General features: G+C 41.2%; 1 protein-coding gene across 1 annotated transcript in view; it reads right to left on the bottom strand.

Annotated features, from left to right (window-relative positions):
• Positions 1 to 2,094: 2,094 nt before the first annotated feature.
• The window catches only part of MACO1 (macoilin 1), a 58,084-nt gene continuing 44,738 nt past the window's right edge, over positions 2,095 to 15,440 (bottom strand). The window contains exons 7-11 of the mRNA XM_045545944.1: positions 14,790 to 14,948; positions 13,270 to 13,452; positions 10,855 to 10,975; positions 8,556 to 8,730; positions 2,095 to 2,556 (exon numbers count right to left, since the gene is read on the bottom strand). Of these exons, the coding sequence (XP_045401900.1) occupies positions 2,354 to 2,556; positions 8,556 to 8,730; positions 10,855 to 10,975; positions 13,270 to 13,452; positions 14,790 to 14,948 (841 nt within the window). The 3' untranslated portion in view covers positions 2,095 to 2,353. The remainder of the gene's footprint in view (positions 2,557 to 8,555; positions 8,731 to 10,854; positions 10,976 to 13,269; positions 13,453 to 14,789; positions 14,949 to 15,440) is intronic.

Raw genomic sequence — 15,440 nt, forward strand, 5'->3', positions numbered from 1 at the left:
TCCAAAACTGGAGCCAAGATCATTTGTAACAATGGCCAAGAGAGAAAAACATGGGCCAAGAGAGGCAGCTGGCTTCTCATAAGATGAAAATAGGCGAAGCCTCTAAAAACAAGGGAGGACAATAGAAGTGGTTACCTCGGAAGTCGGTTCAGGATCTATAGCAGATAGGAAACCCAATAGAGTATTGGTCACTAAGTGGCCAAACAAGATTCTAGAAAACAGGAGAGGGCAAGGCATTGGTGAAGGAAATGTGCTCTCAAGATTTTATCACCAACTACTCCCCAACCCCACCTCTAACTTGGCTTTTTTAGAAAAGGAGGGTTGTGCCAGAAAAGAAGTCAGCCTTGGCTCTAATCAGATGCCAGAGAAGGGAGAGAGAGGGAGAGAACAAACGAGAATGGATATGTCTTAAGTAAGAACAGAAATCAGACCAACTAGAGATCTTGATGTGTTCCCCCAAATCCTGTGTCTGCTCCCTGCCCAGTGGATCTGCTGTGTGGGGCACCCCTACCTGACCTGGGCTGAGATGAGCAGAGAACAAGATAGTAACCATCTAAGCCCCACTCAGAACAATCTACCTTGCTGTGCCCTCCTGAAAAGTTAAAAAGGCAGAAAACTAGTTTTATCTGTAAGAAAATGTTTATTCCTTTGAACCCCACAGGAAAAAAAAAAAAAAAAGAATGCAGCCAAGACCAAGTTTTTAACGAAAATAGTGTCCCAAAGGCAGCAAAATGGGGGAAACCTCAACACAAAGTCAGTGACAATTTTCCATGTTTTTGCACAAAGATGAAAAAAATCTATGACAATTCTGAGTAACACTTTCATGGTGACAGTTACACAAGATGATTCAAAAATGCAAAATGGCAGCAACATGCACACCTGGCTAAAGCTAGAAGTTTTTTTTTATCCCAAAATAAGATCAGTGATTAAAAGGATGATTCTTTTCAATACTTCTATTTTACTGACTTGCTTGTCCTACTTAATTTGCTTTAAATGGGATGTACATGCCAATTAACAGGAAATTTTAGAAGAACTATGTCCTTCCAGAATCCATGGCAAGGAAGCAAAACCAATCTATGTGGTTTCTTAATTTTTCCTAGTTTCCAAATACAATTTTGCTTTGCCCCCCCACCCCTCCCCCCACCCCCACCCTGAATCTTAAACACTTTCAAAAGTTGCCTGTGCAAACACTTTTCTACCAACGTATAATACACATTTGAAACTGAAATCTTTGTGCAGAGTTCTGACTTTAAGATTCTTAAAAAAAAAAAACCCTCCTTGGCACAAGAGCTGAGGAATAGTCAAGTTTCTTTTAAATCATCAAACACAAGATGATGAAAAGTGGAGAAAGCACAGTTAAATGAAATGAACAAAAAAAAAACAAAAAAAAAAAAACCTAGAAGCGCGGCTTTTATTAGCCATCGTTACAGTCACAAACACCGCCCAGCTCCCTTCCCAAGGTGCTTTGCTGGAGGCAAGTGCAGAACACTGTGGTGCTGTCTATTAAAAGAACCAGAAGATGTAGCTGTGGTGGTGCCGAACAGCCCAGCTACCCACCAGCTTTACAGCAGGATCCGCAGTGAGCTTGATACAGATAGAAGACAGATGATGGTAAAGGGGGAAAATAATTTAAAATTATCAAGTTTCCTCTTGAAATGTCTTTTCCCAAGGCACTGTGAAGAAGACTGCTGCTAGCGATTTTCTAGGACTAAACACACTGATGGGAATATAAATATTTCAAACACAACCCCTGTTACATTCTTACAGCTAGTCTCATCACTTAGGTCTCTCCTCAGCTTAAATGATGCTCCTTGAATGTGTTTGGTCCTTGGAGGGGCAATCAATTTTTGTTTTCTGTAATATCAATAGTCATCTTCTTTAATGCAGCTATAAAATCAAAGCTGTGTTAGGTTATTTAACCCTTCACTCTTAAACTAAAAGTTTTCATCATCATCCCACGTGAATCCAATGTGCAGATTTTGCTTATTTAAGAATAAAACAAAACAAAAATAAAGGGTTGAAAGCAAAAACTCTGCTTTTCTTTTTCTTCAAGAGGAAACTACGTAAGAATACATAAAAGGCAAAGTTGGCTACTTGAAATCCAAGAATGGTTTTAATGTGTTGGCCGAGAAAAATAAACTGTAAAGTTCTGTGAGGTCTTCTAAAAATTTACAAGAAAAACCGATGGGCAGTTCTAATCAGACTTGGATGTTATCTTTTCCCCCCTTTTAAAAAATGACAACATATACAGTCCCACAAAATACAATATAAACTTTTTATCTTGACTGCCAGAGACGCTCCTTTGTGATGACTTCCAGTAACCAAACGGTTGGGCAAAACACACAGCCGGCCTTCATTTCTTCAGGGGCTGGTAAACAGAGGCATTGGGATCAAGTCCAGAGGGGCTGGTCTCCACAAATTTGGAAGAGTAGTGGGGGGACACGGGGCTCAGGGGGCTGGTGGCGGCACTGTACGTTATGCTGGGCATGACGGCCATGACTTCAGCTATCTTCTGTTTTAGGTCCTTGATTTCCTGGTCTTTCTGAAGGATTTGTCCTAGAAGATCAAAGACCCACAATTAGTGAGGAGGGAAGGCACACTCAACCCAATGCCCCCGCGGGCCAATCCCTGAGTAGGTTCAGTTTGGCATGAACAACTCCAGGTTTGACAGTTTATAAGGGTAGGCAAACTTTTCCTATAAAGGGCCAAATAGTAAATATTTTAGGTGTTGTGGACCATATGCAGTGTACTATCTTTGTTGTCTTTTTTTTTTTTCCAACCATGGAAAAATGTAAAAACCATTCTTAGTTTGTGGGCAGTATAAGAACAGGCAACAGATCACATCTGGCCTGTGGGCCACAGTTTACTGACTCCTGGCTTAGAGGTAAGAAGGGATTCTGTTCACGTAGGTATGACTGGAGTAAAGAAGTCAGTTTCTAGGGACCATGTTTTGATCATAGCAGTCACCTGTGACAGCTTATGAGGGCTGCTGACTTTGAACTCTGGCTCCATCTCTTGAGCTGGAATTTTTTTCTGGGAGGATGGACTATCTTTGAGTGTCAGACCAAATACAGAACTGAGGCCTCAGATTCAGTCATAGTAGTACACTTCTGCCACCAGGTCCTCTGACAGCAAACAGATGATGCTCTGTGACTGCTGCAACGGGGGGGATGCTCACATGGCCCAGATCACTTGCCCTCGCCTCTTGGCACTGGCTCCCTCAGACCTGTTGTATGGTTTGCACTTGGTTGGATGCATTAGTGACATTACCCTACTAAGCCTCCAGCACAACGTCCCCCTCACTGTCCCCTTCACTACGCTTCAGTTTCTTGATCCAATTAGTTCCTGCCTGGGGGCCGCTTCCCTTCTGTGTGTCTCCTGCTCTCTTTGCCTAGCTAACACATAAGGCCTCTTTTTCTACTTCCTCGGCAAAGCTTTCCCGATCCTTCCATCTCAATCAGCTCTCCCCAACTCCTAGATTATTAATGCACCCTGAACTCCCCTTTCTGTCACTTACTCTTTGTAATAATGATAACAATGACAATAACGGCTTCATATATGTCAGGCGTGGTTCTAAGTGCTTACATATACTAATGCATTTCTTTCTCATGACAACCCTAAGATAGAAATTATCACCCATTATCATTATCCATTTTATAGATGAAAAGTTTTTTTGGTTTTTTTTTTTTTGAGATGGAGTCTCACTCTGTCACCTCGGCTAGAGTGCTGTGGCTTCAGCAACCTTAAACTCTTGGGCTCAAGCCACCCTCCTGCCTTAGCCTCCCGAGTAGCTGGGATTACAGGTACACACCACCATGCCTGGCTAAGTTTTCTATTTTTGGTAGAGACAGGGTCTCGCTCTTGCTCAGGCTGGTCTCGAACTCCTGAGCTCAAGCAATACTCCCACCTTGGCCTCTCATAGTGCTAGGATTACAGGTGTGAGCCACCGTGCCCAGCCTATAGATGAGAAGTTGAGTGACTTGCTCAAGGTACACAGCTAGTGACAGAACCAGGTTTTAACTCCATGGAGTTTGGCTCAAGTCTACACTCCTAAGACATTCTTCTGTCTCTTGCAACTATTCACTGGTGATCCTTTGGGTCCATCATCGCTCTGCTGGACCATGAGCTCTATCAGGGCAGAGACTGTGTCTGATTTTTTTCATTGCTATCCCCCTAGTGCCCAGCCCTGTAGAAAGCTGAAGCTCAAGGGCCGGGCACAGTGGCTCACGCCTGTAATCCTAGCACTCTGGGAGGCCGAGGCAGGTGGATCGCTCGAGATCAGGAGTTCGAGACCAGCCTGAGCAAGAGCGAGACCCTGTCTCTACTAAAAATAGAAAGAAATTATCCGGCCAACTAAAAAATATATATAGAAAAAATTAGCCGGGCATGGTGGCGCATGCCTGTAGTCCCAGCTACTGGGGAGGCTGAAGCAGTAGGATCGCTTAAGCCCAGGAGTTTGAGGTTGCTGTGAGCTAGGCTGATGCCACGGCACTCACTCTAGCCCGGGCAACACAGCGAGACTCTGTCTCAAAAAAAAAAAAAAAAAAAAAGAAAGCTGAAGCTCTGCCAAGTTATGTATCTTGCTCAGAATCATTTTGTTACTAAGAGGTAGAGCAGGATTTAAACCTAGGACCATTTTGTTCCAAAACCTATGCAGCTTCCATCATGCTATGTGGTTCCATGGTCTACTCGGGGAAAAGAATACTTAGGAGTAGCCTTTAGAAATTTAAATGCTTAAAAAAGAAAAAGGTTGCATTTGAGTTGCACCTATTTTGAGACTGCTCACAGGTCCTATAAAAGACAATAATATATTTGGAACGTAAGAGAGCTTGGTGGTATATTTTTAAAAACGATGTAGTAGAGATGAAAGTCATTTTGGAACCAGTATGAATCAAATGATATAGAAACTAGGAAAGAGAAAAGCGATGAGGGGTTTGATTTGAATTACAAAGTCTGGTTCTCATTAGAATATTCTGAGCATGACAGTGGAGGGCGGTAGTGGAGAAGGCAGCAGCAAAGAGCAGTAGAAAGAACTGCTCCCTCTCACTTCCTTCATGTCTCCTAAGCTTCAAGTAAGCATCAAGTATCCTCCTGCTCTTTGAACAAAATAAGCCTCAGACCAATAAAATACCTAAGGGCATCTGATTATATGAGCCACTGTATCTTTTTCCATGCAGATTTAAGTTAGATTAATCAGTAACATGCAAACATCCTCAGAGCTTTGGAAAAGACAGTTCTCTTTGCTTGTCACTTTATGAGGATTTCTGGGCTGACAGCAGAGCAGTCTGTGCTGGGAAGCCAAGCTCCCCTCGGCTACTCTGAGACCAGGTGCTGCTTCATTCCAGGGGTGATCTTTTCCAAGTTTGCAAACCCAAGTAAATAGGGATGAGGCAGAGGGGGTGACTACCTCCCAGGGAGCTGAGCCAGGCAGGCAAAAAGGTTAGTAGTTCAGCTTCAAAGCAGGATTCCCAGGAGTTTTCTTAAATGCCTTTCCCTGAATCCACAGACTAAAGCAGCCTGACTCTAGGCCCCCTTCTACTCTTGCTCAGTCACCTGGGCCATCCCAAGCCACTCCTATGGCTTCACCAACTTCATAGCTTCTAAATCCAACTGTCCTATGCCCAGGGGTTTTAGCCTCTTTGGTTTAGGCCCAAAGTTCCCACTGACTGATGAATATTTCCTACTGGGTGTCTGGGGAGCACCTCCAAATCAAAACATTCCAAACCAAACTAGTTCTTCCTTCTCACTCCTTAAATCTATTCTGCTCTTCTTCCTTGGTTCCAACAACTTTATCCTCCCAGATCTCTCAGGCATGTCTACTCTGCCTCACTCACCTGTCTGGGTCATCCCTCTTCCCCACACCAATCACGTCTCAGAAGATGGTAACAGCTTCCTAGCTGGCCTCTCTGCCTCTACTCAATCTTACCTCTCAAATCCATCTCTCACATTGCTATTGGAAGGAGACTTCCAAATAACAACCAGAACATATCACCCCCTTCCTCTGGAAAATTTAGGAAATATGTTCTTTAGTATGGCTTTGTTCATGGTCCTCCTAATCTCCCATTCTTTTATTCCCTGTCCCCACCTCCGTCCCGTTTAAGGCTGCTGGACTGTTCATCTGGGCATGGCAGCACTTTGTTTCCTTTGCTTACACTACTTATTCAGGTAATGATGTTCTTCCCTGCCATTCTCTGCTCTCAGAATTCATCTTCAAAGCCCACTCAATGCCCCCTCCTCCATGAAGCCTCCCTGATCTCTCCTCTGGCCTTTCTAGCCCTCTGCCTCTATCTAATGGCAGCAGCCTTTCTGCTTGGCTCAGTCTTAGGCAGCAATTCTCAAAGGGCATCAGGGTCTACAGGGTCAAAACTACCTTCATAATAATACTGAGAAATTGTTTGCCTTCTTCACTTCCATTCTGTCATAAGCTTAAGTGGAATCTTCTAGAAACTATGTTGACTGTGAAATCACAACAGAAGACAAAAAGAAGAGATAAGAATCAAACTATCGTCTATTAAGCCAGACATTAAAGAGATTTGCTCAATGTAAAAATATGCCACTTTTCTCACTAAATATTTTTTGTTTTGGAAAATATAGTTATTTTTATAAAAATGTTATTTATGTTAACATGTAATGTGTTTATGTGTTATTTTAAAATGAATAAATAAGGCCGGGTGCAGTGGCTCACGCCTGTAATCCTAGCACTATGGGAGGCTGAGGCGGGAGGATCGCTTGAGCTCAGGAGTTCAAGACCAGCCTGAGCAAGAGTGAGACCTCATCTCTACTAAAAATAGTAAAAATTAGCCAGGTGTGGTGGCACATGCCTGTAGTCCAAGCTACTCAGGAGGCTGAGGCAGGAGGGTGGCTTGAGCCCAGGAGTTTGAGGTTGTTGTGAGCTAGGCTGATGTGCATTGGCACTCTAGCCCAGGCAACACAACGAGACTGACTCAGAAAAATAAATAAATAAATAAAATGAATAAATGTTTTTTAAGTTTTAATTTCTAGTAGGTAAATATTGAAAGATATAATCCACTTTAAATAAACCTCTTTGGAGTAGTAATTTTAAGAGTGTAAAGGGGTCTCTAAGACCAAAATGCATGCACTGTACTGTATTCATCTTTTTCTACCCTGGAGCTTCCAGGACAATGTTTTGCACAGAGTGTGACTGTTCTGTAAGTCCCTGTTGAAATTCTTTCTTTCTATCTTTTTTAAAAAGAGACAGGGTCTCACTATGTTGTCCAGGCTAGTCTCATACTCCTGGGCTCAGATGATCCTCCCACATCAGCCTCCCAAGTAGCTGGGACTATACGTGCATACCACCGTACCCCACTTGAAATATTCTTTTCCTTCCACTAAGTCAATTGTTTGAAAGTTCTTTTCAGTACTCTATTTAGTAGTCTATATTCTATTTTTTCAGTACTCTATTTTTTTCAGTATTACACTCAATTTATTACTCTAATTGATTAGGAGACTAATCACTTTGTTAGACAAAATCCAAATTTATTATGCTTCCATTCAAAAGCCTTCCAGAGCTCCCCATGTCACTCAGAGTCCCAATATCTTTCTATGGGCCACAAATCTGTTGCTACTCCTGTCTCCAAGAACAGCTCTCCCCGTCACCTAGGCTGCACCTGTACCCATGTTCCCTCTACAGGTCTTTGCGTGTGCTGTTCCCTCCCCAGAAGTGCTTTCCTTCAGCTGTTTACCAGGCTCACTCTCTTCCTTTCAGTCTCTTCTCAAATACTCCCTAGTCAAGGGATCTTGGGTAATTACCATGGCAAAAGGAGACCTCCCCCCCACATATCTTATCTCACCACTGCTTTATTTTGGTCATTGCATCTATTGCCATCTGACATATTCCCTACTGGCTTGTTCATCATCTGTCATTGCAAGGGCTGTATCTTCAGGGACTCTCACTATGCCTGGCACATGTTAGGTCTCAGTAAATATCTGCCAACTGGATGGCCTCTTTTCCAGACTCTCCCCGACTTTTCTCTTATTTGCAACCTTTGTTTCAGACAAGCAGAGCCAGCTGCAGCTCGGAACACATCAGGCCCCACCTAGCCTCCCAGCCCTCGCCCAAGTTGCTTCTTCTGTTCAGATGCCTCTCTACCCCTTCATCCCCACCCCCCACCACATCACTTCCTCAAGTCCCAGCTTGGACATCAGCTCCTCTGGGAAACAGCCCTCTTCAGCTCCCCAGACTGCTTTAGTCCTTGCCTCTTTCTATGCTCCCGCAGGCTCCATATAACTTCTGTGCCAAAGCACCTTTTCATGACCCTGAGGTTCTCTACTTCTTCAACAACACTGTGAGCTCCTTGAACATAGAAATCATACTTTTCTCTGTATGTGCTGCACTTGACATGCTCTCATCTCAAAATATGTCTGCAGAATGACTTAATGTGATGGTTTCTGCATTTCACTGTTGGGCACTTACCAAAACACCTGAAGAGAAAACTGAAATGCTCTTTGGTCCAGAGCTCTAAGAGGAGATCTGCCCTCCGCATCCCTGTGCATTCTCAGTCACACCACCTCACCAGGGGTCTGTGCGCTCCTACCTTGGGCAATCTCAAGCTGCCGCTTTGCGTCACCCAGTGCAGAAAACAGGTCCAGCTTGATTCTCGTCTCGGCGCTTAGGCTGTTCTCCAGGTGCTGCGTTTTGTCTTGCATGGCTGAAAGGGCTGACATTAACACCTCGGTGTCCTTCTCATTTTCCTTATACTTCCGAAGCTCCTATCAATATCATCAAAACAGCAATGCTACAAGGTATTTTTGGCATCTATGTCTGTAAGTTAGCCTGAAATCACAAATTAAATCCCACTATTCTTGGCCTGGCCACTAGAACACACAATTTTGGTATTTCATGGGCTTATATCTTACCACTTAGAGCAAGTGCCAAATGTACTTATAAGGCAGTATGCACACACAAAACATTTAGTAGATAATCATTTGACTGTGTTGGGCATGTGTCTAGATAACAATTGGCTCTACTTCCAAACAAAACACTTTCTTAAAAGCCTAATTCAGAACCATGGAGTACTTTTTCCTTGCTGGCAACTTGCAAATGTTACTGTAATGCTGTAGTCAAATTTGCCAAAACTCTTCTCTCAATTTGCACGAAAAATTGCAAAAATGTTAATTATTTTGACAGGGCATACTGCAGAATTAGCCCACTTAAAATAGCTGTCAATGTAGCCAATTAATTTATAAAGATAGTTGAATTTTTTCTTTTTAAGAGAGAAATCTAAACTTATTAAAGAAAATTTAGAAATATGAAAAAGTTCAAAGAAAATGAAAATTACCCATAATACCAAAAATGAAAAATTTGATATATTTTCTTTTAGTCTTTTTTATGCATATTTATCTTTTAGCATAACTGAAATAATACCATATAACCAGTTTTGTATACAATCTTTCAAACTTGATTTCAACTATTTGGAAATAAAATTTTTATTGCCTGTATGATACTCCTGAATGTTTACATACCAAAATTTAAACAGATCTCCCACTGTTAAAATTGTTTTCAAATTTTTTGCATTTAATATATATATCACCTCTATGAACATCTTTGTACAACAATCACTGGTGAGATTTTAAAATATTTACCTTAGGCTGGATTACTACAAAGAAACACTTAAAAAAGTGCATGGTCTTTTCTAGAAAGTTACACTTCCACCAGCAATGTATGAGGCCTATATTGCCACATCCTCACAAAGATTGATATTATCATTTAAAAATTCTTTGCTAATTTCAAGCAATATCTAATTTTAATCTGCTTATCTTTTATGACTGATGAGGATATACTGTTATGTTTTTATCATTTATATTTCTTCTGTAAATTATTTGTTCATATGCTTAGCCTATGTTTCTCCATGTTTGAGCTTTTCTCAGCAATTTTATGAGCTATGTATATAGCAAGAATATTAATTCTTTCTTTATAAAATTTGTTGCAATGATCTGCACCTTTCCCTATTGATTTTTTTTTATTATGTTTTTGCTTTGTGATTTCTTCCATTGCTTTTATGTTTAGAAAGTCTCCTGCTTCAAGAGCAAATAAATTCTACTAGATTTTCAACTAGTTTTTAAAAATAATTTCTTCTTTTTTTTTCTGCATTCAACTCTTCATCTGGAATTTCTTTTCATGTGGTAGGAGATGAGCTTCTAATTTTTTTCCAGTTATCCAGCTATTCCAAAGCCTTTTACTGACTAATCCTTACCTTTTCCATCTATCTCTGATGCCATCTTTACCACATGCTTTAGGCTTTGTCTCCAAGTCACCTATTCTATTCCACGACATGCCAGTAATTTCTTACCAGTCCTACATGATTCAAATCACTGTAATTTTATAATATATGACATTAGTTTTAAATGTCAAATACTTGGCTATGGTGTACATAGCCCAAAAACCTGGCTATGTGCACAGCACTAGCACTTTTCTTCATCATGCACTGCTAAGATCCACAATCTGCAACGCTCAGAGCCATCCAGGAGGGTCAATTCCCTGGCAGTGGACAGAAAATTAGGGCTAAGAAGAGATGTGTAAGTTCCAAATGACACTAATCTGGCCTATGACCTGAAAAAGTTAAATGAATCTCTGGTTCGTCAAATCCTGGTATAAAACATGTCAAGGGACTGTCAACATTTCTGGCTTGTATTAGAATCTGGCTATATTAAATATGACTTGAAATGAGCTGGACAAGAGTAGAGCTTCAAATATTTTCTGTCACACAGAGATTTTCAGATGCAATGGGATTTGGTCTGTATCAAAAGGCATCTTCTCCACATTACAACATGGAGCACAAGTCTAGCATGAAAGAGGAATTCAAGTACACAGGAAGTCTTTTGTTCCTCTATTACCTGGACTTTCAGTTCTAGTTCTCTGATCTGGTCTTCTTTCACCTTCATGTCCATTGTGAGCTTCTTGCCCTCTGCTTCTAGCTCTCTGATCCGATTCCGTAAGGTTTCGGTACATTCTCCCCTTTTGAAAATGAAGAGAAGGAAATAAAATGATTTAAAAAACTATAGGTTTACTTATATTGCAGGATTACTATTTCTTTTATACTCCAGTGTCTGTCAGGTTTTAGCTTTTGGCTCAGTCTGTTCATTCTATTCTTTGATAATTTCAACAATGACCTAAAATAATTATCATCAGTTGAGTGTCCATATGAGGCAGCCACTAAGCTAGGTACCTTATCCATACTATACCTTTCAATTATAACAACAACCTAAAGTATACTATCCCATTTTCCAGATAAAAAACTAAGGCTACATAGATAAAATACTAGTCCCAGGTCACCTTGGTTTTAGGTCACAGAACAGGGATAAGAATTGAGGTTTTCTAGCTTCCCAATCCAGCAAACTTCCCACCAGGCTGCAGTGACTTAGGATGATGCACACAAAGCTGAGCAAGACAGAGTTGAACATAGGCTAGCTCCAGCAGAGGGCAGTGAACTAAAAAAAATTTTTCCCACTTTTGAGGGGCTATTCATTGTGGATTTCACCTTTCTTTATTCACAGAGTTGCCACAAGCCCAGAGCAAACGGAAAAAGAAGGGCACAGCATTAGGCTGTTTCTCAGAGCTATAATAAGGACAAGCTAAAAGAGATGATGGCAATGGGCAGTCTAAAGCTGCTGAACTGTTTGGGTTCCAAAACACCCCCAAAAGGAAGGTCCAGTGAGAGATTTCGCCCTGAGATTTACTTAAGAATAAAAACAGCTCTATGTAAGTGACGGCAAACAAAGATCGTCCAGGGATAAGGCAAAAATAAAGAAGCTTGACTGGAAGCAAAAGGGATTTGGGGTAGACACTGAAACCAACCTACTGATTGTTAGGCATGGGAGACAATATGGTTAAGGAACTGCTGTATCTTCGTCGGTGGAATTTTTTTTAAAAGCATAGGTGCTAGATGAATTAAGGAGAGCAGAGGCCACACTAGATGACTGTGTAGAAAAATTTCCTTCGAGTGTAAGTGCTTCAGAAATGCTTACACATCTTTAAACAAACAACCCCACAACCTAGGCAGTCTGGTCAAGGGTCTTATAAGTCTGTATAGATGATGGGCCAAGTGGGCTCAGCCATGAGCAGTCTAGAGTCCTGCTGGAAGGCAGGATCACCCCAAAGAGAGTTCTCACTTGCTGTTATTTCCTAAAAGGTGAAATGATTCACTAATTATTCTGCAAATGCCAGAAGAAGGCTATTAACATGCCAAAGGCTGGCAAGTAAATTACTTGTTTAATACAACAAAGCAAAACGCAACGAAAAATCACGGTTGAATTATACCACATAGATATAAATTATGATGGAAATTAAAAATGAAATAAATAACAATTTACCCTCACTCTGTTTCTGCAACCCCATAACTGATCCCCCACCATGAAGATGGGCTTCATTAGTAAGAAAAAAAAACCCAAAGAAAAAGTGATAAAGTAGAAGCAAAAAAAAAACACCCTCAAAAAACAAAACCCAAAAAAGCCCCTCAAAGGCTTAAGAGTCTTAACCATCTTCTCTCCTTGCTAGAATTTAAATGGCCATTACATATCAGTTTTTGGAATACCTGCATATAGGAATATTTTTCAGTGATATAGGAGGTAGTCCCCATTTTCATCACTCCACCAATTTAATGCTATCTAATGGAGACTTACGTTTCACTTTTTTTTTCCACCTCATTTGACAGTTTGTTGATATCCAAAAAAGACATGAGCGGTCAGTACACAGTGCTTGGGCAACCAAAATTTTATCTTTTTTACATTTTAAGCAAAGAACTCCAGAAACACACATACCTAAGACCAACCCCTGGGCTGTGGCCTGTTAGGAAACGGGCCACGAATCACCACCTGAGCTTCGCACTCCACCCCCCAAGTCTGTGGAAAATCTGTCTTCCACAAAACTGGCCCCTGGTGCCAAAAAAGCTGGGGACCGCTCCTCTAAAGGGAACAAAATTCCAGATGGAATCACTCAAAGCAATTAGTAATCATCAGCCTTACAAAAAGTGACTAGAAACTTTTTTATGAATAGTACTTTGCCTCCCAGGTACAGGAGGCATGGTGATTCCCTCATCCCATTTCATAGATGAGGTCGCTAAAGGATGAAATTGCTATAAGACAGTATAAGCTTGCAGAGATGCAGTTTAAACCAGCTAATAAAACAGTACTTAAAAGCAATCCATCCATGCATGGTTGTTGTATGTCCAATCCTGCCCAAGGCATCAAATTCCCATGTCTGTCTTGGTACAAGGAAAGCCAACCTTAAACACTCAGGTAACATGGACATACCTTGAAGCAGCAGCGAATGCAACAGCCCGAGCAGCAGTGGCTTCTTCTAACTTCTTCCTCTTCTTCTCCTCCATTAACTGCTTTTCTACAAAACTTCGGGCTTCCTGCTCAGCTTTTAGCTTTTTCTCCAGCTGGCTGATATTCTGCTTGTCTTTTTGCTTCATTTGCACAGCATTATGTAACCTATATGGAATGATTGTCATATAGAGTCTTCAATTAGAAATGCACATGGTAAACCTTGAGAAACATGACTTCTCTCTATCACTTTAAGGCCAAGTAAATAGGAGGTTGAACAGCAAATCCTAAGTGTCAACTCCCAGAGTGCCCGACTAAAACACTGTCATTATTCTTAAATAATTCCTGAACAACAATAAACAAGCTGCCTTACAAGACAGAGAATCAGACCTAGCCTCTGCTCTGTTAAGGTAAGTCATTTACAAAAGGTATTCCAGAAAATACGGTAAAACACATTTAGAAATCTAACATAGGGGAAGATAATTGTAGAACTAATTCTAGTGCCCCAGAGCACCTTGAAAGAACTTCATTTCAACCAAAAAACAACTGATGGGACCAGCCCTACTGAACCTGAGGTGAGGGGTAGAAGAGAGATGGTTTTTCTTTTCCTAAATACAGTTATGCTTCAGCCTACTGCAGCCTTCCCCTTTCAGCTGCAGGACATTTTCTCAGACTGTCCCAAAATTGACCTCTTGGTTAGAGTCACAGGATGCTTAATTTCAGATAGAAATTTCAGCCATATTCCCTGCCTACTATTCCCACACCCCAGCTTTTCCTATCAACATGAAATGACATTATTGGGATGTTCTCTGGGTGTCAATGTTAGAACCACCACAGATGCTGATGAAAAGCAATAGAGAGGTTATTTGCCTGTAATGCTTTAGCTTTCGGTTACATTCCTGAAAACGCTGAACTCTGTCAATGGGGAAAGCCCAGAGCTTATAATAGTCATCACTACCACACACATTGCTTGGAGTTTTTTTAAAAAAAGGACAAACCCACATTGAGTCAAGAAGTAATTCCAGAATGAATTAATGAAAAGCCTAAAGGAATTCACAAAGTAGAGCTGGCTTTTTGCCTGCTCTTCAAATAAAATCAGTCAAAGTTCAATGACATTTTTCAGTTCTGGAAATCAAAGTAAATTTAGTCTAATCCTCTGGAAACTTTCCCTCAAAGGAGCAAGATTTTCAAATTGTGGTAGAACTACTTGTCAATTTTACTTTTATTATCACGAAAGCTTAATAACTATTAATATTTTAAACTGATTAGTTATTTAATGAGAGAAACAGTAATATTAATAAGCTGTTTTGTTGCAATGAAATAAGTTTTTATAGATTTTATAAACATTCGAATATCTGGTACTAAATCAAGTATTTTAAACATTTTACCCTAAAACCCCTCAGCTAGGTCCCTTTGTCACCACAAATCTTGTGCTCCAATCCTTGGAAACAAGAGAAACAGTGAGACTGCTGGGCTCCCGCCAAAGGTTGGAAAGGTGCACGTACTTGTTTTGCAGCAGCTCATTCTCCTGCCGGAGCTGGCCCATTTCTGAGCGGATCCCTCGCTCAGTGCTTGAGAGGGAGCTGATCTGACTGCGGAGCTCTTGTTCCACTTGCCTACTGGCCTGCAGGTCAGCCTTTAACTTTTTAATGTCTTGTTCCAGCCTAGGAGAAGGAGAAACACACCATTTTCACCTGGGAGGGGGCAACCACAGGGCTGTGAGAGACCCTGGCTAAGGTCCCAGGTTGCTGGGTGGATGGCAAAGGACCCTGCTGGCAGCTCTTGCCCATAACTCCTGCCCATAACTGACTTAATTTTATTGAGTGATTCCACCCGGGGCCCCACCTCTTCCTACTAGGATGTAACTTTCAGTTTCCCGCAAATCTCTGTGAACAGTAACAGGTGAAGATGGCGTTTGTGAGGATCTGAGCTGGTGATAAAGGAGAACAGGGAGAAAGAGGGTGGCTGAAGATGAAGGTTGCCTTGCTCTGCCCCCACCCCCCTCAGCAAGGGGAGTATGTTAAAAACAACTCGCTCATGACCCACCACTTACTGCTTTGAGATATTCTGATAGATCAGAATTTACTGTTTGAGATTCCCTCCTACCCTTGGACCAAGAGGAACAAAGAGTCTATGATAACTTCCTGAAATTACTA

This window comes from Lemur catta, chromosome 3 (assembly GCF_020740605.2).
Source record: "Lemur catta isolate mLemCat1 chromosome 3, mLemCat1.pri, whole genome shotgun sequence".
NCBI lineage: Eukaryota > Metazoa > Chordata > Mammalia > Primates > Lemuridae > Lemur > Lemur catta.